Below are 24,419 nucleotides of genomic sequence, written 5' to 3' on the forward strand. Positions count from 1 at the left end.
CCAACATATAGTATCTTCCAACAACCTCGAACTAAGGGGAATGTTCATCACTCTCTCAACCTTAAAAGGAAGAAAGATTTGAGCCATTAATTCTCTATTCCACGTCTTAGTAATCGAGTGTATCAAATCAGCCACCAAGGAGTCAGTATTCGAATTACCTCTCGGGGATAGGATCTTTTGTGTCTGAGTGTCGGGGATCCATGTATCATGTCATACCTTCATTCGTTCACCATCACCCACTCTCCACCTAACTCCTCTTTTCACCACCCCTCCCAAATCTCCAAGTATAGCTTGGATTTGAACTCAATTCAGAGCTCATATTAGATGAGTGAGGATAGTACTTAGCTTTTAAAATATGCTCAAGTAAACTTCCCGGGTGCATTATCAATCGCCAAGCTTGTTTTCCAAGAAGAGCCCAATTAAATAGTTTCATATCTCTCCCTCAGCTTTTGGCCTACACAATTTCTTCCATGCTATCCAGTGAATTTTTCTTTCCACATTCTTTTGCCCCCACCAGAACTATGCTATCAATGATCGAATCTCATCACAAAAAGAAGATGGAAACTTAAACACACTCATCGCGTAGGTAGGGAGAGATTGAGCCACAACCTTTATCATAACCTCCCTGCCAGCTTTAGAAAGAATCATCCCCTTTCACCCTTGAAGCTTTTTCCAAAGTTTCTCTTTCACACCCTTTGTAATTACCTTCTTTGAGCGCCCTACCGTGATAGGTAGCCCAAGATACCTATCGTGCACATCAACAACTCTAACACCAAGTTTTTGCACAATTTCACCCCTTCTCGACACCTTAACACCTTTGCTGAAAGAAAGTGTAGTCTTCTCAAAATTTACCTGTTGACCAGACGCCAACTCATACACCCTTAAGGCTTCCTATATAGCATCAACATCATGAATAGTAGCTCTGGAAAAAATCACACAATCATCCGCAAAAAGTAAATGGTTCACAGAAGGAGCGGTGGGGGCCACCTTGATACCTCTAATCAGATTATTCTCTTCTGCTCTCCTCAACGAATGAGAAAACACCTCAGCACATAGAATGAACAAGTAAGGCAAAATAGGATCACCTTGCCGGATACCTCTATTAGGAGAGAAAATTTCAGTAGGCCTGCCATTAATGAAAACGGAGAAAGAAACAGAACGAACACAACACATCACTCGGCTACTCCACCCCACATCAAAGCCAAATTTGTCCGATACAGCTTTTAAGAAATCCCATTCAACCCGGCCATAAGCTTTTGACATGTCTAACTTCAACGCCATACTCCCCTCTACATTTTGCAAATTTTTCATATAATGAAATAACTCAAAAGCTACAAGAATATTATCTGTAATCAGCCGCCCTGGAGTAAACACACTCTGATTAACAGCAATAATCTTATCAAGGAAACTCTTAAGTCTATTATCCAGCACCTTTGACACCAACTTATAAATAACATTACAGAGAGAAATAGGACGAAAATCAGACATACGATCAACTTTACTCTTTTTGGGAATAAGCACGATAAAAGTCTTGTTCAAGAAGCTAAGGATTTGAGCCCCTCTCAGAATGCCAATCACGGTATCAGTAACAGACTTACCAACAATATGCCAATATGTCTGAAAAAACATTGGACACATCCCATCAGGCCCCGGGGCTTTGACTTGATGCATCTGGCTTAGCGCCAAACTCACCTCCTCCTCCCTATACTCGGCCCTCAAAATCGCATTCATCTCTTCCGAAACACGAGCATGGAACCCCTCTAAAGCCCGCGAAATTAAAGAAGGGTTTGTTACGAAAATATTGCACTGCATGCCTTCCCACCTCCTCATTACCCACGTGTTCTAGGCCTGAGTCATCCTTAAGAAGATTGATGCTATTTTTCCGCTTCCTAGCCGAGGCTCGCTGGTGGAAAAACTTTGTATTGTGATCTCCCTCCACTAGCCACAAAGCTCTCGACCTTTGCTTCCAGTAGACTTCTTCATGCTGAACCAAATCTTGTATCTCACGTAGCAAACACCTCCTCCTCACAATCTGACTATCCGAGAGATTTGCACCATTCAACTTCTTTAATTTTTTCCGTTTTTCCCTCAACTCTCGGAAAATTGACCCAAATTTGTCCCCCCCCCCCCCCCAATTTCTTTAGCGTAGAAGCACACTCCTCCAAGTTCATTTCCAAATTCGTACCATGAAGCCAAGCACCTCTAATAACCTCCTCACACTCATCTTCGGTCGCCCAAAACTGCTCAAAACGAAACGGCTTCTCACCTAATCTTGATCCTAGGTCATTCTTCCAACACGTAAGCTTAATCGGAGCGTGGTCCGACCACTCTCTATCAAGATTTCAAACATGGGCATCCGAAAAACATTCAACCAATTAGTCGTCACAAGAGCTCTATCAAGCCTGCATTGAACATTTTCAGTAGTATCACGACCATTGTCATAACTCATAAGTAAACTCATGATGTTCCTTTTTCTGGCTATGAGTTTCCTTATTTTATTATTTTGTTTGGGGTTGGTAAATTAACGTGTTGAAGAGTTGAAATCAAGGTTTAACGTAGCTAGTTTGAGTTATCGAGCAAAATTCTAGTTTGAAATATTTCTCTATTTCTCCCAAAATGAATCTCATGGCCTGCTTGGCTGCTTGAGTGTGAGTTCTATTGTGCTAACAATAGTTATGAAATGTCAATAAAAATGATTATACGGAGATGAATCATGAAGGGGTAGAAGAAAGATGAAAAGATGAAAATGATTATACGGGGAACAGACTACAGAGGAGAGGGTTGATATTGTAGTGTGCAATAAGGTGGTGTTTTTTCTAATTTAGAAAAAAATTCATCAATAAAGTTTAGACAAGTTCTTTTATTATAAGTTCATATAAGTTCTTTTATTATAAATTCAGATAAGTTTTTAATAGTTTTTTAAGTGCAGATAAATTTAGAAAAAATAGTTAGTTTTTCTTTTTCACATGTAAACAAGATGAAGCCAGAGTATATATTAATCGACCATTTTTTTACTATTGGAAATGTGTGACAGAAATATATACTCGGTATATTTAAGTGTTCTTGAAGATATGAAGTAGCAGTATTTACAATGCTCCTAGAGTAGTTGTTAATACGAATAACAAAAACTCTGTTAGAGCTGTTTCTATACATTTAATGTACTCTACAGATAGAGAAATATATAGAGTTGAACATAAAATAGTGCAACACACAGCCAGTGCAACACTATATTATTCCATATTCGGAGGACACCCAAAAAGGAATGCAAGCACTATATTATTCCACATTCGGAGGACATCCAGAAAGGAATGCAAGTACTATATTATTCCATATTCGGAGGACACCCAAAAAGGAATGCAAGCACTATATTATTTTCCATTGGAATGGGTGGCATATGTGAGTGCAACACACAGCAATGGTGCTCTACAGGTTGAGGGCGATGGATAACGTGAAAGCTAATACCAACCAGCCTAAGAAGAAGTATCCCACTGCTATTGTAGGTCCTACGTCTTCAGGTTCCTGTAAGAATCAAGTTGAGTTTAATAGCTTGGGAAAAGAAGTGGACTTGATAAAATGGATTATTCATGCCGAATATGGAATGAGAGAATTCACAACTCACAAGACAATATACTGTGTGATACTACTACTAATGAGCTACAAATATGTGAATATTGATGAGTTTATATATTTGTCATCTTTGTTTTTCAGTTAAGGTTGAGCTTTGATTATTAGGAGCGTTCCAAAGAAATTTGAGGTTATGGACTAATGTAAATAGTTAGACTTAATAGATGAGAAATTATACAATTTGGAAAAAAGATATATGTATTCTACAATATATTCAAGTTAATTAATACCGTCAATTAAAAGGTTTAATGAGCACTAAGCAGATCTTGTGGAATGAGTTATAAGAAGTAATTGGTTTTGCTTTTTCAATTGAGCTATATAGAAGATTTAAGGTCCTCTACTTTTGAGGTCCATTGTTGAAGATGCTATCATAGGACCATGACTTTGACTATAAATTTTACCTTAAAATATAATTTATAGAAATAATAAAAAATATTAAAACACAAATCCAGCTTATATTTTTCTCCTTATGATCTAAATCTTAAGTCCGAGTCGATTAAGAGCAAAAAGAAACATGATACGTCTATCCACCAAAGATAATTTATAAGAATTTGACAAGAGATAGAAAAAGGAAGTATAAGATCCTATGCATGACCATTTGATAATTTGTTGAAAAAGATAGTTAGGGACAAAGTTATTAAAATCGCGATTCAAATCTTAAAATCTTACGATTTTACGATTCAAAATATGGTAGACGATTCGATTCGCGATTCTATACATTTCTGTTGACTAGCAGAAACCTCGCAAGTTTAAATCATGCTAACAAAAAAAATAAGAGATATATATTATTAGTTATTGCCAATATAGTGGGTAAACAACTATTTTTTCCAATTTTTAGGTCTTTTAACTTATAATTTTAGCATATTCAATGAAGATTGAGTGCAATATCTGGATTATAAATGTTTGTAGAATCTTACGATTCTACGATTCAATTTTACGATTCGATTCTAAAGGTTGTTTTCGGTTCAAACTAGAATCTCGATTTTGACAACATTGGTTAGGGATAAGATTAGTATAACTTATTGTAAATAATTTCTACGTCAACAGAATATAGAGTTTGTCTTGTAAGAGATCGGCTATTTTTAAATTAAAATTAGGCAATGGTAAGTCCAATATTTTAAAAAAAAAAAGAACTAGCCCAACAGTGATTAGGTTAATTTCTTTCAATGACTAGTTTAATTAATTTAATGACTAGGTCTAATTTTTACCGTCTCTTTTAATAATTTTTGCAGAATATTAAAATGTTATGAGAAAGTTAATTATAAATAGGTCACTATATAGCTTTTAACATGTTCTAAAATCTTCCTGTTTTTTAGTTATGATTGACTTTCTCATATTCTTATTTTAAGTTTTTCATTCTAGCTGAAAAACTGTAATAAATAACCATAAATAGTGACAAATTGACTACATAAATCAACTCTTTAATAGTTTTTAATTTAAAAATTTTTAGTTTGTGGCAACATTATCATAGTTTTCCTACTAAATTAGCAATTTTTGTCTGTTTGCAACTAATTTACATTAATTAAATACTATTGTCAGCATATTTGTGTTTTCAGTCCATATATACTCATCTCTCTCCTCTCCCTTTTATCAAATTAGATATAGATTGAGGATTTAATATATGTTTATACGGTAAATTAGAGGTTTTCATATTGGATTATAAGGTAAGCAATAATGCTATAAAAAATATACTTGCTGTGTCTACAAGATAATTTTTAGCACGTATTTGAAATCATATTTCTTAGATATTTTTTTTATCATGAAATATAGTAAACAAAAATATTAGGGTCCGTTCGTTATTGTTTTTTGTTTTCAATTTTCAGTTTTTTTTGGAAACTAAAAACCAAAAACAAGAAACCAGAAAAAATGGTTTTCCCTTTTTAGTTGTCAGTTTTCAAAATCATCACGTTCCCAATAAATTTAATTAATTTTTTATTCATTATAAAACATATATCATATGACTTTAAAAATCAAAAAACCAAAAAATAGAAAATCACTGTAATATCGAACGGGCCCTAATAGGTTATTGATATTTGGATAATAATTTAAGAAAGTTGGAATTAATATTTACCCGCGGAGGAGGAATGCCTGTAGGGGTTTGTGTTATGTCAGCCTCAAAAGGCCATGCATATCTGTCGGGTGCCCCACTCCTTGCTAGGCTCCAATCGTATAATCTCCTTTCTACTTCAGAAGACAATATATTGTAGGATTCCTGTTAACAACAATGTGAGTTACTGTCTTTAGTTTTTATGTCATATATATCTAGCACAAATCTTCATTACAACAAAATCAACAGTATTTTATTGTCACCTTTAAAAGCTCACGCTCTTTGTTGAGTTCCTCCTCGTCTAATCCTTGGCTTGATAATTCCTGGACCTTAATCTGGTAAGCAGGTCCAACCTACTCAATATGAATTTTGTATAACACACATAAGATAACTCTATCAATACTAAAAATCATCATAAGAATTAAGAAGTCGAATTATATTTTGAGATAGAGGCATTAAATTATATCAATGACCTTGTGCGAGGGTAGCTTAGGAGAAATTCATCTTACGACGGTTTCCGAAAGGGGCCAAAAAAAAAAGTAATATGTTGATTGATTAGTTTCAAGTTTTCAACATACATTTTCTTAATCTAAATCTATATAATTTTTACTAATGAAACACTAACAGCGAATAGCCAATGTTATATTTCGCTAAAGGGGATTTGGGACTTGTTGGACCTCTAGGTAAGTGGCATTGTGCAAGCAGTTCAGAGAAAATTTATCTTACCACGGTTCTCGAAAGGGGCCCAAAAAAATGTAATTTGTTGATTGATTAGTTTCAAGTTTTCAACTAATAGAGAATATGTCAATATTCTCTTAATATCTTGTAGATATTAGTGTTGAGTAAATATTATCTTATGTAAAGATTTACTTGATTAGTTTGTAATCATATATATACTTAATTAATGAAATGACTCCAATTAAGGAGATTATCATTATCTCACATGGTATCAGATTTACCCTAGGCCTATCTTCTCTCTACCTCCTTCTCTTTGGCCGGCGCCTAGGGCACGATCTCCCCCGCTTCCGCCATGCCTGCCACTGCTTTAGAGGACTCCCCTAATCCTCCTCCTCCCTCCTCCTCCCACTTCTCATTCTCCTCACCCTGCCTTTCATGTCACAAATATCAAGAATTTCATTCCTACCATCCTTGATCAGGAATCGGGTCAGTATGCTACCTGGGTCGAGTTTTTCCACACTCATGCGTGTGCCTATAACGTACTCGACCATGTTGACTCTAGTATCCCTCGTCCTACGGATATTGATGCTACTACCTGGAAACGTCTTGATGCATCCGTCAAGCAATGGATTTACGGCACAATTCATGAAGATTTAATCTACACTATCATGAAGCCCAGAGCCACCGCTCTTGAGTTGTGGAAACGTTTGGAGGAAATATTTCACGACAATAAACATACCCGTGTCGTGTACCTTGAGGAACAATTCTCTAACCTCCGTCTTGAGAATTTTTCGAATATGTCAGATTATTGTAAGCAATTGAAAGTCCTCTCTGACCAACTCTCCAATGTTGGCAACCTTGTTTCCGATCAAAAAATGGTTTTACAACTTGTCTCTGGTTTAACCAAAGGTGAATACGACACAATTGCTACTCTAATTCAACAATCGGATCCCTTACCTTCGTTCAATAAGGCTCGGTCCCAATTGATTTTAGAAGAAACCCATAGATCTCGTCAAGAGAATCACTCTCATCAAGCCCTCGTGATTAGCCAACCTGCCGCCGCCGTCTCTTCTCCGGCAGATTCCACTTCTCGTGGTGGAAATAAGGGGGGCAAAGGAAAAGGGAGAGGGGCTTGGAAAGCCAAAGGGAAAAATAACAGGAGAGGTAACAAGAATAACCAACTGCACCCACACGTGACCAGTTATGGGGCCCAGTAGTATTCTCCTTCACTGGCCCACCATACCGCTCCCCTGTACTCCAACTGGCATGTCCCTCCAATGGGCTGGGCCTCTCCACCGTGTCCATACCCCACTGGACAACAACATGGGCCAGCTAATGGAACACTAACCGCAGATAGCCAATGTTACCTTTCGTTAAAGTCAAAATGTTGCAACTAAAAAAACATATCAAATACTTAATTTGATATACTAGTTGAGTGACCGTATTCTTTCTAAATTGTTTACCTGATCATAACTGCATCCTCTTCGGAGTCCCATTCTTGCATAATGGTCTACATCAGTAATTGCTGCAACACTCTAAAACAAGGTTTTATCAGCCATATTTATATTGTTGGAACACATGGATGAATCAACGCATGAATTTTCAAGCACAAACTTTTCACATGATGATTTCATCCCAGGTTATGAACAATTTTCCGTTCAATCCAACTAAATAATAGCTTACACAGATATATGATTTCACATCAAACTTTTCACTAACATTTTCATTTTTCAACTACTCCCATTACTGAAGATAACCAAAAAATAAAGGGAACAGCCGCACAGAGCATACTATTACTCCCTCCGTCCCAAAATATAGTTCCCATTTCCATTTTGGGTATTCCAAAATATAATTCTCATTTCCATTTATTTCTATATTTTTTCGTAATTTGTCTAGAAAAACTGTATCCCGTCATTTATTTGTTTCTTGAATTTTGTTTTTTCCTTTGTTTATTCAACCAAAATGCATGTTACAATTAATGCTCTTTCATCAATTATTTTCCACTCTCTCATAAAATCATCTTTTCCCATACAATATTTATTTAAATAAACAAAAAATCAATCTTTACTATCCCTCTTATCTTCTACTTGCATAAATTACCATAAAAAAAGGGAAATGGGAACTATATTTTGGTATGGAGGGAGTACTAGAAATTCAGAAAGAATGAAATACCAATGCCACGAAGAGCCTTCTCAACATTGAGGGCAGAGATAAGAGATGGAGGTCCTTTGGGCATTTCCATTGGACTACTTTCACCATCTCCTTCCCATGACTCATCCGTTGTTGTTGTTGTCGTTGTCGTTGTCGCCGTCGTCTCCGAAGCATCCTCGGAGCTCTTTGCTACAAACCTCCAACATGTTACCTTTCTTGTAAGAGTAACATAGTTGTTGGTGCTAATAATGTTACTAGTGTTATTAGTATTTTTCAAGTTATTAAAAAGGATAGTAGTATTTGTAGGTTTTACTAATGATGGCATTAATTCCCTGTGAGGCATGCATGCCGTTGTTGATGACACTGCCATTTTTTGTTTTGTTAATGTTGGATTAATTTGAAAGAATGAGTGTGCTGTTATCTTCTTTGATGCGGTGTTGGTAAGTGAAGGAAGAGGGGGAAAGTGACAAATTGTAGTAATGGTTTATCTTCAAACGAATAATTTCGTCCATTCAATCTGCGGATCGACTCGTTGTCTGGTACAAATACGTAAAGCAACAAACATTTATCAACAAGGTCGTTGTAGTATAGTGGTAAGTATTCCCGCCTGTCACGCGGGTGACCCGGGTTCGATCCCCGGCAACGGCGTTTTTTTATTTTACAGGATTCTTATTTTTTTTTTTAAGGTAAGATTAGAATGTCCACTCATTTGAATATGTTTTGTTCAATACAAACTTTCAAAACCTCCATAGTTTTTCTTGGAGCACCAGCTGCTTCACCCACATTCCTTTACATATTTTACATTTATTTTGCACATTTTACATTATGCTTATTTGAGCAAAATATATATAAAAAACAATGTATAGAAGAATATGCTACAAAATACATGTGGGAGCACCTAAGGATCTATAACAATTTTTTGTGGTACTTTCATTAGCAATATATTTTGCTTGTTCCGCAATAGAGTTTGAATTAGTTTTTAATGTTTCGACTAAGTCAAAACTCAAATAATGGTGAAAAGTACTTTTTTTTTGAAGTAGTTTGTGCGTGCTGTTTGAACTAGTAGAGTGGATAAACTATAAATGTTAGCTAATGGGTATAGAGGTAATTTTTTAAAATAGCTTTTGAAGATTGATACATATGCAAACTAACAACTACGTTTACCAAACACTAATTATAATATAAGTTTTTTACATTTAAACACTGCTAGTTAATGCTCCATTCGTTTTCTTTTGATTTACTCACTCTACTAAATTTTTTATTAATGCCCTTAATTAGTGTTTACATTTAAACACCGCTAGCTACATTGTAAATTATAATATCAGTTTCCTCTTTGAACTAAATTTTTTACATTTAAACACCGCTAGCTAAATTCTACATTGTTGTTTACACAAGAATTTAGGAGATGTCCCTTTCAAACTTTTCAGTGTACTTTTTTTACTCCTTTTGCATTAAATGAATAGGGTTAACATTAGTCAATTAAAGGGGGTGGGGGATATTTTTAAAGGGCCACAAGGTTAAATGAGCCCTTTTTTGGATCAACTTTGGAAGGGAAATTTTGAAAATTTCCACTTCCCTCCAAATTCAAATTAAAAAGCATATGTTCAATAATTATATTAATCTGGAGCCAATTTTTCTCATCCTTCACTGCACATTCTAGTTCAAGCAGACATAATGCTTACAAATGACATCGGGTACTACCTTTGTTTTATTTTTTTAGTTAAAGGGAAGCTTATAGGAATCTAATTTGTCCTTTTTTTTTTTTTAAGAAAATACGGTTAATCACATTTTGTAAAGCAATAAAATATTATTAGATGTCATTGAAAGAATAGTGAAATGATTTTTATTGACCACAATGTGCAAACTAAAAACATCAATAGTTGGGACATAAATTACTTAAATGCCTCAAACATTAATACATTTACTATGAAAGTTGGAGTGGCATACAGTTATTTATGACTATTAGGAAATGCCTCAAACATCAACACTTCCACTAGGAAAGTATTGGAGTGGCCTGAAAACAAACTAAAATGGGTTACAAATCACTCAATGCCTCAAACATCAACACTTTCATAATGGAAAAGTGTTGGAGTGGCATAAAAATATTTGTAACTATCAACTTTTTTATTTCATCATAAAACACCCCAAAGAAAATGAATGTTTAACTGATAAAATTACCTCAACCATCAACATTTTCAGAAGCAAAAATGTTGGAGAGGCATAAGTTTTCACTAAACATTGAACTTTACTAACTTTTACATTCCTCAACTAACAAGAATAAAACCACATCTCAATGTAATCTTAAGACAACCAATGCCATAAAAATTGAGGGTAATGGTTCTTGCGTAAAAATATTTTTTTTTAATCTCATTGAAGATAACCAATGCAATACGATTGGAGATTGTATAATTATAAAAACACATCAAATTGTAACACAAAATTAACTAATCATGACACTAAAACTCAGTAATTACATCAAAATATAAAGGATGCGCATAACCAACTACAGAACATTCAATATTCTTAACCATTTCAAGAAACATAAATAGAACTAGCAAAAGTAGATTAAAGTTCATCCAAAACCAATAGGAATGGCTCCACAAAATTCAAAATACAGAGAATTATAAAAGCAAAAACAAATTGCTTCATCAGATCACCCAAAAGCCTTCAGAAAAGTGGCAACTTTAACAAACAACAAATCCTAATCATCCAACCAAATTCAAAGGGAAATCAACAAGCAAAAATCAAACCCTTAAAAAACTTCTAATTAACAACCATAAATTAACATCATCACTACATATCCAACAATTATATAGAAAAAAAAACATAAAAATAAAAAAATAGGTTTTTAGAGTAATAATACTTCCTTTATTCACGAAAGCCAACTCGGTTTTAGAAGACGCGAGGAACATAGATTTTCAAGAGCTGGAGAACATATCAGGAATCCCGATTGGAAAATCTAGATACAAGTCCAAAGAAATTCCATCTCGCAATCTACACTCCAAAAGCCCCAAAATTTCCACCAAAAAATCGTGGCTTGGGTCTCCAAAATTCAGATCTTCTTGATTTGTTTCGGAAAACCCACTCCTCTACGACGAACACTCCCATGGCCAGATCTTCTTCATTCGACAAATCAAACCCTAGATCCAGTTGGTAAGGAGTTTCTAGGACAACCAGATCCGGATTTTCCAACTGAGTACTAGAGGGATTTTGATCTGGAGTGTACCATAAGTTGATCTTCTTTAAAAAAAATTCACTAAGCTGAAATTTGTGGTGAGAGCGAAAAGAAAGAGAAAGTTGAGAAAATTAATGGTGCAAAGACATGAGAAAGATCGAGAGAGAAAGAGACAGAGAGATGATGAAAGTGAAAATAGTATGAAGGGTTAACAACGGGAGTAAATGTTAGGGATGGATCGAGCAACTTCATTAATGGTTGGTTGGTGGAGAGAGAGGTTTCTTATTGGGAAATGAATATAGTTAGGTGAAGGGGGAGTAATCTATCTATCTATACAAATATATTAAAAGGCGTGCATAAACAAGAAAATGTGCCACGTGGCGCTCTCCCTAGGGAGTTTTAGTTCATGTAATCCATGTATAATAAAAAATTTAGAAATTGCGTAGTATAGGGTTTGATCCCAAGACCTCAAGTACATATACTAAAGTACTAACCACTAGGCTAAGTTGTATTTAGTGTTATTATCATAAAGTGTTATATTAATAAATGAAATTTTTTCTTACGCGGGGCATAGCCCAGCCCTAATAACTAGTTAAATGTCTGCTATATAAATCCCTAATGATTAGGCAAAGTAAAAGATTATATACTTTTTGGTGGGCAAAATAGATCAAAGAAGGAAAGTTGAAACAACATAGCAAATAAAAAAAGCAAATATGGAAAATGTAGCAACTAAATGAAAGCAGAGGGAGTACACACTTTCCTTTTTGTTCAAGTTATTTCTAATCTATACATTGTTGTTTTTTCTATTATTGGTAACATGTCTCATCTACTTTTTTCTCTTTTTCCACTCATGTCATCCCCTTTTTTTCTATTTTAGGAAAAATTGATAAAAACAGTCCCAACTATTATGGGACATCTTCTATAATCAGTCCCAACTATTAATTAATTAATATTAGTCCTAACTTTAACACATGTTTGAAACTAACAGACCTTTGGAAGGCTTAACCTGCTGTAGCAGGTAAAAGAAACCACGTGACTCTCATGTGATTTTTAATGAACCCCCCCCCCCCTTTCTTCTTTCTTCCTTCTTCCTTCTTCTTTCTTTTGCGAAAATTCCTGCCTAACCTTTCATTTCCTCCATAACTCTTCCTACCTACCTGTCAGACGCCATAACTTTGCCTCTGCAATTCATCTTCTCTAGAGGAAAGGAGCGATTTTTTTGGGCGACATTAAAGGTACGAACACTGAAGATTTTATTTCTTTAATTTTTTTTTTTAATTGTATTGTTGTTTGTTGTTTGGGGAAATAAGTGGAAATTTTTGGTTTGCAATTTCTTTGTTGTGCTTCATAATTTTGTTTCTGGTTTATTAATGGGTTGGTTCTGGTAATGTAATTCAAAATTTGAAGGTTTATTTCTTCAATTTTTCATCATGCTTGCACTGTGTAAATGGAAGGAATTAGTTAATTGAAATTTGTTCTTGTTGGATTATTTGTATGAATACAGGTGTGAATTTTGTGATTGGTCTATGAATTATGGATAGTATTGTAACCCTTAGATTTTGGCATGGTGGAAGTTTTAAACACAGTGAGAAGGGAGTGCAATATGTGGGGGGGCAAGGGAGGACCTTTCCTGTTGACAGTGATGAATTATGTTAGTGGTTTCTTGAGGAACTTGCAAGAAATTGTGGTTCATACACAAAAATAGATGAGATTTATTACTTAATCCCTGGTATGAGTTTGAAAGATGGATTGAGGAGAGTGTATGCTGACAAAGAGGTTTTAGCCATACACATAAATTCATTGACCTCTATGTAGCACATGGTGTTGATGAACCTCAGTTAGTACCACTTCAGCTTGGGTACAGTGAGGAGCAACCAAACGCATTTAGTGCCCTAACCATAACTGAAACACAACCCCAAAAAGTGGTCCCACAGAAAAGGTTACCTTTTAGGAGGGCCCCACCTAAAACTACCCCAAAGTCCTTGGAAGGGTCAAATCTAAGAAGAAGTCCTAGGAAAGCATCTTCCCAGGAGGGCCCAAAATCTATCCCTAACTTTTCCCAGCCATTAAAATCAAAAGCATGTCCTGCTCCAAACCCTAACATAGAAAAAACATTTGACCTTCCTATTTCATCTCCTCAGCAGCCCTCACAAACAAACAACCCTCCCATTACATCTCCTCAACAGCCAGAACTCACTACTGACCCTCCCATTACATCTCCTCAACAGACAGAACTCAGTACTGACCCTCCCATTTCATCTCCTCAACATCCAGAACTCACTACTGACCCTCCCATTTCATCTCCTCAGCATCCCTCACAAACAAACAACCCTCCCAGTACATCTCCTCAACAGCCATAACTCACAAAAGGCTAACCCTCCTGTTCATTTGATCCTCCTAGCCCTTCACAGATCCCTTATGACTATTGGGACTGGTATGACAATAGACCCGAAAGTCCAATACCATGGGATGAACTTGTTGGCTACAGTGGTGACTCTGAAAATGTAAAGGATCCACAATATGAGCCTGAGTTAGTGGATAGGGACAGTGAAGAGGGTGAAGAAACAGATCTTGAATTAGAGGAGGAGTTCAATTTAGATGAACTTCAAAGAGAAGCACTTGAAGACATCCCTATGTATGATCATGATCTGGATGGTAGTGATGATGAGTTGATAGATGCAAGAGAAAATGAGAGGGTTTGCATACAGAAGTTGTTGGCAATAGCTGAACAGTTGCAAAGAGAAGCTGCTTTAGCAAAAACTGGAGGTGAAGCAGTTAATGAGGGAGGGAATGTTCAAAGAGAAGTCCATGAGGGGTATTTCAGTGAGTATGAGAATAGTGATGATGAGATACTAACACCCGATGAGAGTGATGAAGATGTGTTAGGTAGTAAACAAAGAAGAGCCAGGAGAGTCATTGTAATCCCCCACATTTTTAAAGGATTTTCATAAATATATTAAGTTATTTATGTAATTATATTAAATCCAAATGAGTTTGGAAAATGATTTGACTTTTAAAAAGGGTTGACTATTTTAAAAGTCAACTAAAAATATTTTTCTAAGCTTAATAAAGTTTGTAATATTTTAATTAAGCTGTTTAAATAAGAGTTTAATTATTAAAAGTATATTTGAAAAGAAACTTAATGGAATCGAAAGCCCAAAAGAAATAAAAAGGGAAAGGATAATTTGATGACTAAAGTCCTAACAAGCCCATCTTGTTAGTCATCAAAGTTTTAATTATTGAATTCCTTTTCCTAAGCCCAATAGGATTAGCCTATTGTTTTAATTATTGAATTCTTTCTTTTCCTAAGCCCAATAGGATTAGCCTATTTAAATATCCTAAAACCCGAATTTTTGCCCTACACTTATTTTCTCTCTCCTCACTTGCACGTGACTTTGAGTTTCTCTCCCCTCACTCGACATTTTCTCTCTCCTCTTCCTCTTGAGCGTGACTTCCATCTTTTCTCTCAAAAATCGTTTCTTCTTCGCTAAGTAACGTTTCTTGTGAACAAGAAACGTCACAAACCTTTTCTTGAAGCCGAAAACAGTGCTGCCGCCGGTCCTTGCTGCTGTCTCAGTCCGGCGCCCTCCTTCTCCTCTTATTTTGGTTGTTTTCTTTACTTCTCCTTTAAGATTCCATTAAAGTTCTAATTTTTATTGTTATTTATTATTATTTGCATGATTTCGATTTGAGTTATTATTTTTATTATGAAATATGTATTTTTCGGATCATATGTATAAAAGAAAAATTTCAGATTTATTATTTTTATTTTAATCATGAAAGATGTGATTTTTAGGGTTTTAAATCACTAGAAATCGCATATTTAGAGTATGAATATGATTTTGATTGGAATACGATTTTTATATTCATTTAAAATATTTTCAGAAGGTTTAGAAAATTTTATAGTTGCTGGAAATTCAGAAAGTTAATATTTTAAGGTTTTTAATGGTTTTTAATCACTAGAATAGTTTATCTATACTAGGGATTAAAAATAATGAGAGTTTAAATTTAAAAACGATTTTTAAAGAAGTTTAGAAGGGTTTGGGACGTTTTAAAGTTGCTGTATTTTTTTAGTACAAGTATTTACTCGATTTCTTGGTTGTTTTAGGCGGAGAATTCACTGTAGGGGACTTTTAGTGCTTAAAAGTGGCCTACCGTTACGTTTATACGAGGTACGTACATAGTCTACGTGCTAAATGGTTAGAAACATGCTTAGGGATGTTTTTAATTTGTAGTATCATGTATAGGACCTTGTAGTTCATATATATGATTTACTGAGATGGCTTTACATGTTATTTGCTTGTATGCTACATGTAAACTAAGAATATGTTTAAGTATGACTTGTTTGTATGGAAGTTTGATGCAACAATAATTTAGTTTTGGTATTAATTCGTAGTGGATTAATTTGAAGTAATTGGAATCATGGATTCTTTGAGTTTATTAATTTATCTTATAAGAACCGAGGATCTTATTTGGTAATTTGAGTTATACCTATATAAAGGTACAGTTTACTGTTGGCTAGGTTCAACAGGCAGTTAGTAAAGAATAAAAGAAGTTAAAAGAGTCTTGATCTAAGTTGTGAACACTTATTAATTCTAAGATTAAAAAGGAGTTTTGTGATTTATGTGATTAGTAGTTGTAGTATTATGTGCTTGGTGTGTGTGTCAACACAAGTATAAAATGAATGCAACGTAAAGTGAAACGAGAATAGGTTATAGACTTTAGACTGGTGCACGTCTAGAGTTGGACACTAAGGGTTGGTACATAGTCCGCCGTGATATGTATTCTCGAGGTTGGATTGATCACCATTCCTCTTTAGTTAAAGGTTCCTCGATATCGTAGGTCATTCTGGTTTGCGGAGTCATGACCGTATTCCTATTTCAGAAAGTCAACTCGTCCAATAACTATTCCATTTAAAGAAGAAATAAAAGTTAGAGTCTAGTTCAGTAAGAGTCATCTGAGTTGTTTATGTTATTATTATTTTATTCTACAAGTTGTGTTGTAGTATCATGTTTAGGATTTTATGTCTGATATGTAGTACTCAGCTTTGCTGATTACGTGCTTGTCTGTGTTTGTGATCATGGCTTTGCCTATTGATCCTGTGGTGATCCTTCGGGGGAGCAGAGTCAAGAAAGCATTGACATTACAGGTTCGAAGATGCATACCATTGGGGAATCTGGAATGGAGAGGCTTTGTTGATAGTAGTATTTAAGTTGTTTCTAGGAATTTATATTTTCAGACTTTAGCTTTGAGTTGGTGTGTTTCAGTTCAAACATTGTTTGACTCTTATTTCATAAGTTTAATAAAGTTGGTTTTGTTTTAGTAAGTTTTCCGCTGCAAAATTCTGAGTAAGCCGAAACGTTTTCACACGGGCGATAATGCCTGGGTAATTCTCTAGATTTTTTTTAAAAGTATTTTCTAGAAAGAGAGAATTATCGGGGTGTTACAAAGTGGTATCGAGCTTTAGGTTAGTTTAAGACTTATAGGCGCCTAACTAACTAGCTTATTAAGTGACTTTAGCTTCTTAAGTTACCTAGCTTATTGTTATTTGAAGGAAACCTTAGTATTGCTCCTACGTTTCATTTCGAAAGATGAACACAAATATTTTGAGGATCAAATTTTTTTTTAGAAACCGAAATTTTTCGGAAATTATGGTTCGAAATTCGTTTTCCGAAATCGAGGAGTTCGAAATTTTTCGTTTCGTTTTCGTTTTTTCGGAAAATTTTTTTTCGGAGCCGAATAAAAAAAAAAAAAAAAAAAAAAAAAAAATTTTTTTCGAATGTCTTGAGTTCGAAATTTTTTTTTAGAAAATTTATTTAGGCACAAAAGTAATGTTATTAAAAAAAGTGCCTGCATTATTTTCATACCTTTAGAGGTTTACAACATGACATTGTGAGAATGGGTAGTATAGGAAGGGCATATAGGAAAAATATTATATGCCTGCATTGAAAATTTAGTTCAGCATCATTATAAATTTTCTTCCCTGCAAATAAGTGCATTATTATTTTTCTTCCCTACTAACGATGCATGAATGTTTTCTTTCCTGCTAATTGTTATATCCTTTTGCCTATTAAAGTGTTATATTTTACATGCTTTTGTTTTCTTATTCTTTGATTCTTGGTGGGAATACGTTAAGGAAGAGTGCTAAACCTTTTGGGTTATTGTGATGTAGCTCTACTATTATGGCTGCAAATTTAGGAAACTACTTTAACCCTATCGTCCTGACTGACGATGAAGACGACGACCATCATCCACCCATTGACCATAGGAATATGAAGAACTGCATTGGATAATGCGTCGCATCTTGAGGAGACACTATGCTAGGGATGATGAAGTCATCATAGAAATGGATCATGCTAGAGGAACTACCAGGGAAGACATATATGATGCATGTATGAGGGTGGAATCTGAACCTGAGGAAGATTGGACACCATACCTACTAGGCAGTCTAAGATCAAGAGGAAATTCGTTGACTACTATGAGACTGACGAAGAGGACGAAGTTAGTGATGAAGACTTTGTACCTCAACAATATAAGGAAGATAAGGACAAGGATGGCAGTGTAGTGCCATAAGTTATAAACTATAGATATTTTTTTTATATATATATATATATATAGAGGTATATAAGGTTTTAGTTAAAAGAATAAGGTTGGGTATATGCCAACAGACAAAGGTGTTTTATAGGATTAGCATTTTAGGAAATATATATATAACTAGTGTGTTATTTTATTTCACATTTTTTTTTTCTTTTCCCTTCTATGGAAGAATAAATTAGTTTGTTTAGTCAAGGAGTAAAAATTTATTTTGGACACGTAATGGGGAATATTTTTTTTTTATTTTCATTATGTGATTTCAAATTTTCTTGCCTAAATTCATGTGACTATGAATTTACTTACGTGAACAACTGTATGAATATTAGTGAACATTCCATGTTGAAACTTAGTGAAATTGTATGTGATGCGATCTTTAGTGATCAAATCAAGTATTGTCTTGCTTAGATGTCTATACTAGTTTTCTGGAGCCTGAGTAGAGTTATATTACTTTCAGGTCCCGAAGTAGAATGGCTAACAACACTGAACTAGCTGACGCTATTCGCCTCTTGGCGGAGAAACTGAACCAGGACAAGGTTGAACGTCCAGAGACTGCTGGAGAAATGTTTGAAAGACTGTCCAAAGTGAAACCACCTTACTTTAAGGGACAAGCTGACCCTACTTTCCTAGAAAACTGGATTAGGGAATTTGAAAAGTTGTTTGAGGTAGTGAATTGCCCTGCTGACATGAGAGTAGGACAAGCTGTTTTATACCTAAAGATGAGGCTGACTTGTGGTGGAGAGAAAATGGGGCTAGATTGAGTGCTGCTGAGGGATTCAATTGGGAAGCCTTTGTGATTGTGCTGAGAGGAAAGTTTTACCCTGCCTTCATGAGGAAGCAGAAAGCCCAAGAGTTCATCAACCTTAGAATGGGTAGTATGACCATTTCTGAATACTATAGTAAGTTCATAGCCTTGTCTAGGTTTGCACCTGAGGTTGTAGCTACTGAGAGCTTAAGGCTCAGAGGTTCGAACAGGGTTGACTGATGAGATCCAGCTGGGATTAGGGGGTGAGACCTTTACATCCTTAGATGTAGTGTATGGGAGAGCTTCTCATATTTATGGGTTGCAATCGAGAAGAGATAAGAAGGCTGGAATAGTTGGTGAGAGAGAAAGGAGGTTAGTACTGGAGGAAACCAAATAACTTTAAGAAAAACCGGAATGGGAATGGGAACTTTCAAGGAAGGAACAACCAGGATAATCGTAGTCAGGGTAGACCTGAGAGGGTTCACATTGTAAGTTCTGTGACAAAAACCATCCTGGGAAAGACTGTAAAGGAGAGTAGTGACCTGTCATTACTGCCAGAAGAAGGGTCACAGAGAGTATGAGTGCTACCTAAGCACGGAAAAGGTTTGAGAATTCAGGGAAACGGTAATCAGGCTAGACCAGGGTCTAATCAAATAGGGAACCAGGGTCCTAAGCCTGGAGGTCAAAATAACCAAGGGAACCATAGTAGGCCTGCTGCTAATGATAATTCTACCCAGAACAAACCTGCAGGAAAAGTGTTCGTGATGAGTCATAACGAGGCAGAGAGATCTGCGGATGTGGTAACTGGTAATTTCTCTATCAACTCAGTTTTCGTTAAAACGTTATTCGATTCGGGGGCTACTTATTCTTTTATTTCGCCTTCTGTTTTAAAGAGTCTGGGATTGGTGGAGTATGAGTCAATTGACTTGTCTGTTAGTATTCCTACTGGGGAAGTCGTTAAGTGTACTAAGTTATTTAAGAACTTACCTTTGAAGATAGGAGGGAGTGTTTTTCCATCCGATTTGATCGAGTTTAACTTAGGAGATTTAGATGTGATTCTTGGGATGAACTGGTTGAGTCATTACAAGGCCAGGATCGATTGTGAAGTCCAGAAAGTAGTGTTGAGAAACCCTTCGGGAAAATTTACCTCATATAGACGATTTGGGAAACCTAAAAACTTTGGAGTGATCTCTGCTCTACAAGTGCAGAAGTTGATGAGAAAGGGGTGTGAACTGTTTTTCTGTAGTGTGCAAGATGTGAGTAAAGAAGCTGAGTTAAAACTTGAGGATGTTCCAATAGTGAATGAGTTTATGGACGTATTTCCGAGTGAAATTTCAGGATGCCGCCTGCAAGAGCTGTCGAGTTTACCATAGACTTAGTTCCTGGAACTGCACCTATATCTAAGGCACCTTATAGAATGGCACCTCCTGAGATGAGTGAGTTAAAGACGCAATTGCAAGAACTTTTGGATAAGGGTTATATCAGACCTAGTGCATCGCCTTGGGGAGCTCCTGTTTTGTTCGTGAAGAAAAAGGATGGGAGTATGAGATTATGTATAGACTATAGGGAGTTGAATAATGTTACCATCAAGAACAAGTACCCTTTGCCTAGAATAGATGACCTATTCGATCAACTAAACGGAGCTAGTGTGTTCTCGAAGATTGACTTACGTTCAGGATATCACCAGTTGAGGGTAGCTGATAAGGATGTACCTAAGACTGCTTTTAGAACGCGTTATGGTCACTACGAGTTCACTGTAATGCCATTTGGGTTAACAATGCTCCTGCTATATTTATGGATTTGATGAATAGAATCTTTCATGAGTTTTTAGATAAGTTCGTAGTGGTTTTCATCGATGACATTTTGATTTATTCGAGGAATGAAACCGAACACGATGAACATTTGAGGATTATCTTAGAAACCTTGAGGAAGAACCAATTATATGCCAAGTTCTCTAAGTGTGAGTTTCGTTTGGAGAAAGTAGCATTCTTGGGTCATTTTGTGTCTAAGGAAGGAGTCTCTGTAGATCCTGCTAAGATTCAAGCTGTGAGTGAGTGGCCAACTCCAAAGAGTGTGACTGACATTAGAAGTTTCTTGGGTTTAGCTGGCTATTATAGGAGATTTGTGAGGGATTTCTCAAGATAGCGAGACCTATGACGAATTTAATGAAAAAGGAGACCAAGTTTGAGTGGAATGAGAAGTGTGAGGAAGCCTTCCAGATCTTGAAAGATCGTTTAACCACTGCACCTGTCTTAACCCTACCTGATGGAATGAGGGATTTGAGGTCTATAGTGATGCTTCGAAGAATGGTTTGGGTTGTGTATTGCAACAGAATGGGAAGGTAATAGCTTATGCATCGCGTCAACTGAAACCTTATGAGGCTAATTACCCTACCCATGATCTAGAGTTAGCTGCCATAATTTGCATTGAAGATTTGGAGACATTATCTTTATGGGGCAACCTGCAAGATATTCACAGACCATAAGAGCTTGAAATACATATTTACCCAAAAAGACTTGAATATGAGACAAAGGAGATGGCTAGAGTTGATTAAGGATTACGATCTAGACATCCAGTATCATGAAGGGAAAGCCAATGTGGTGGCTGACGCCTTGAGTAGGAAATCGAGTCATAGCTGAGTACTTTGATAGTTCCTGAGGAGTTGTGTAGAGATATGCAAAGGTTGAACCTAGAAATTTTAAATCCTGGGGAAAGTGAGGCAGACTCAGTAATCTTTCTTTGGGAGTGTCAATTTTCGATGAGATCATTGAGGGTCAAGTTGGGGATGAGCATCTAGATAAGATAAAAGAGAAAATGAAGCAAGGTAAGAGTAGACTTCAAGATTCATGAGGATGGGAGTCTAAGGTTTAAGGGACGGTGGTGTGTACCACAGAAGTGTGACGACCTAAAAGACGTCTTATGGATGAGGGACATAATACTCCGTATTCTGTGCACCCTGGGGGTGACAAATTGTATAAGGATCTTAAGGTGATACTGGTGGCCGAACATGAAACGAGAGGTAGCCGAGTATGTGTCTAAGTGTCTAACCTGTCAGAAAGTGAAGATAGACCATAAGAGGCCCATGGGGACAGTCCAACCACTAGAGGTTCCTGGATGGAAGTGGGATTCGATTTCTATGGACTTTGTGACTGCCTTACCCAAGTCGAGGAGTGGAAATGATACCATTTGGGTTATAGTGGATAGACTGACCAAGTCCGCTGTTTCATACCTATTAAGGAGACATGGAAGAAGAAGCAACTCGCTACAACCTATATCAAGCATGTAGTGAGATTGCACGGAGTCCCAAAGGACATTATTTCAGACCGTGACTCTAGATTTCTATCTAAGTTTTGGAAGAAGGTCAAGCAAACCTTGGGACAACATTAAAGATGAGTACCGCCTTTCACCCTGCGACCGATGGTCAGACTGAGCGGACTAACCAAACTATGGAAGAATGTTGCGAGCTTGTGCTATAGATTTTCAAGGAAGTTGGGAGGACCAATTAGATTTGATTGAGTTCTCTTACAATAATAGTTACCATGCGAGTATCAAGATGGCACCTTTTGAGGCGTTATATGGTCGGAAGTGTAGAAGTCCCATTTGCTGGAACGACTATAGTGAGAATGTAGTTTTGGGGACAGAATTCATTGAGGAGACCGTCAAGAACGTTAGATTGATTCAGGCTAGAATTCAAGCTGCGCAAGATAGGCAGAAGAGTTACGCAGACTTAAAGCGGCGCGAAGATGAGTTCGCTGTAGGTGATAAAGTATTCCTGAAAGTATCACCCACCAAAGGCTTATGCGATTTGGGAAAAAGGGCAAGCTGAGTGCTAAATATGTAGGCCCATATGAAATTTTGGAGCGCATTGGGAAAGTAGCTTATAGATTGGCATTGCCAATGGAGTTTGAAAAGATGCACGATGTGTTTCACATATCCCAATTGAAGCGCTATATCCCTGATGAGCGCCATGTGTTAGAGCCTGAACGAGTGCAGATAGATAGTAGCCTCACTTATGAGGAAAGACCTGTCAAGATTCTCGACAGGAAAGTGCGTAGTACGCGTAACAAGGATGTGCATATTGTCTGTTGGAATAATCGGTTCGCAAAGGCAGAAAATAAGCTTTCAAATACTGTGCCGTGATAGGAGATCACTGACTTGAAAGCGATTACGGCCCGACACTGGTGGTTATCGATCTTGGCCGGAATGCTCCCCAAGGTTAACACAGTAGCTCAGAATGCCACCACTAGCAAACTAAGCTTTAGAGAATAGCACGAAAACCCAGGAAGAGAGAAGAGAAGAGAGAAGAGTGTTTGTTGTTTTTTTTGTATCTCTGACTGAACAGAATGGCTCTGATTTTATAGGGAAGAATCAAGCCAAAAACGGATAGTAATCAAGACAGAAATCAATGGGCGGATAATTAGGGATTGCCATGAATACTGTAACGGTAAAACGTTACAGAATTCCAACGGCCACATACGCGTAGCTCCCGGGTCCAAAACTTTAGTTAAGTTAAGTTTATTCCCAAAGCCAAAGCCCAAGGCCCATGGCCCATGGCCCATGGCCCATGGCCCATGGCCCATGGCCCTGCCGGTCCGGGCGGGCGGCGCGCGCGTGTGTGATAGCAAGCCCAAACCCAACATATCATCCAACCACAAAAGCATCTCTAGTCACAACTCAATAGATGGAAGGAGGGAGGAAGTATATAAACATGAGAAAACTCCCTCCCACAAGCAATGTGGGACAAACAAGAAAATGAGCCAAGGCTTTTCCAAGCCTTAACTCCTACAATCCCCCACAAAGGATCAGAAAAGCAAAAGAAATTCCTGGGTAAGGAAAGGAAAGTACTTAAGCACCAATATCTTTCGATTTGAATTGATGCATAGTGAAATGAGGCAACAACTTACTATCTAGTGAGTGAATTACTCTTGAACTCACCAGAGTTCCGTTGAGACCCCCACAACACATACCTACCTTAAGATCGTGCAATCTCCGCGATACATCACAAGCGCTTTATAGCCATGCGCATTCCTTGGGTCTAATAAGTGCTCTAGAAAGACAGCCCAGTCTTTCATAGAAGGCGGCTTAACCTCCACACTTACGTAGGTAGTCCATCAAGTGTTTCTCAATAACACCACCCCGAAGGGATATGGAACTATTAAGAGCAAAATGCTCAACCTCTCAATGTATATCCATCAAGTGCGTCTCAGAAGCACCACCAATAGGCTATGGATAAAAGCACTACCATGTGTCATAGGGATGGAAATGTAGTGCAAGTTAAGATTTCATGGCTTCGTTTGACCACAAACGGGTATCCACCATAAGATCTCAACTAATGGGCTTTAGCCCCATCCCCTCGACGACTCTAGGACAACTCTCCTAGATAACCCCTTAGTAAAGGGGTCTGCAAG

General features: G+C 36.7%; 1 protein-coding gene and 1 non-coding gene across 2 annotated transcripts; one reads left to right on the plus strand and one right to left on the minus strand.

Moving 5' to 3' along the window:
• Window positions 1-3,028: 3,028 nt before the first annotated feature.
• On the minus strand, window positions 3,029-8,917 carry LOC104886572 (hypothetical protein). The gene is made up of 5 exons (XM_010671025.4): window positions 8,522-8,917; window positions 7,813-7,874; window positions 5,935-6,024; window positions 5,696-5,836; window positions 3,029-3,519 (listed from the first exon to the last, which is right to left on the minus strand). Exons 1-5 carry the CDS (start codon window positions 8,868-8,870, stop codon window positions 3,424-3,426), a joined length of 738 nt encoding a protein of 245 aa, XP_010669327.2. The 5' UTR covers window positions 8,871-8,917; the 3' UTR covers window positions 3,029-3,423.
• Window positions 8,918-9,076: 159 nt separating this feature from the next.
• On the plus strand, window positions 9,077-9,148 carry TRNAD-GUC (transfer RNA aspartic acid (anticodon GUC)). Its single transcript has one exon. It is a non-coding gene; the product is annotated as a tRNA-Asp (tRNA).
• Window positions 9,149-24,419: the final 15,271 nt, after the last annotated feature.

Source organism: Beta vulgaris, chromosome 2 (assembly GCF_026745355.1).
Source record: "Beta vulgaris subsp. vulgaris cultivar EL10 chromosome 2, EL10.2, whole genome shotgun sequence".
Lineage (NCBI taxonomy): Eukaryota > Viridiplantae > Streptophyta > Magnoliopsida > Caryophyllales > Amaranthaceae > Beta > Beta vulgaris.

Excerpts from the sequence above, each read along its gene's own strand:
- LOC104886572 (XM_010671025.4), bottom strand. The coding sequence starts at position 8,870 with ATGGCAGTGTCATCAACAACGGCATGCATGCCTCACAGGGAATTAATG. Across the intron at positions 5,837-5,934 it reads AAGAGCGTGAGCTTTTAAAG|GAATCCTACAATATATTGTC; the intron begins GTGACAATAAAA and ends TGTTGTTAACAG. Across the intron at positions 3,520-5,695 it reads CAGGCATTCCTCCTCCGCGG|GAACCTGAAGACGTAGGACC; the intron begins GTAAATATTAAT and ends TGATTCTTACAG.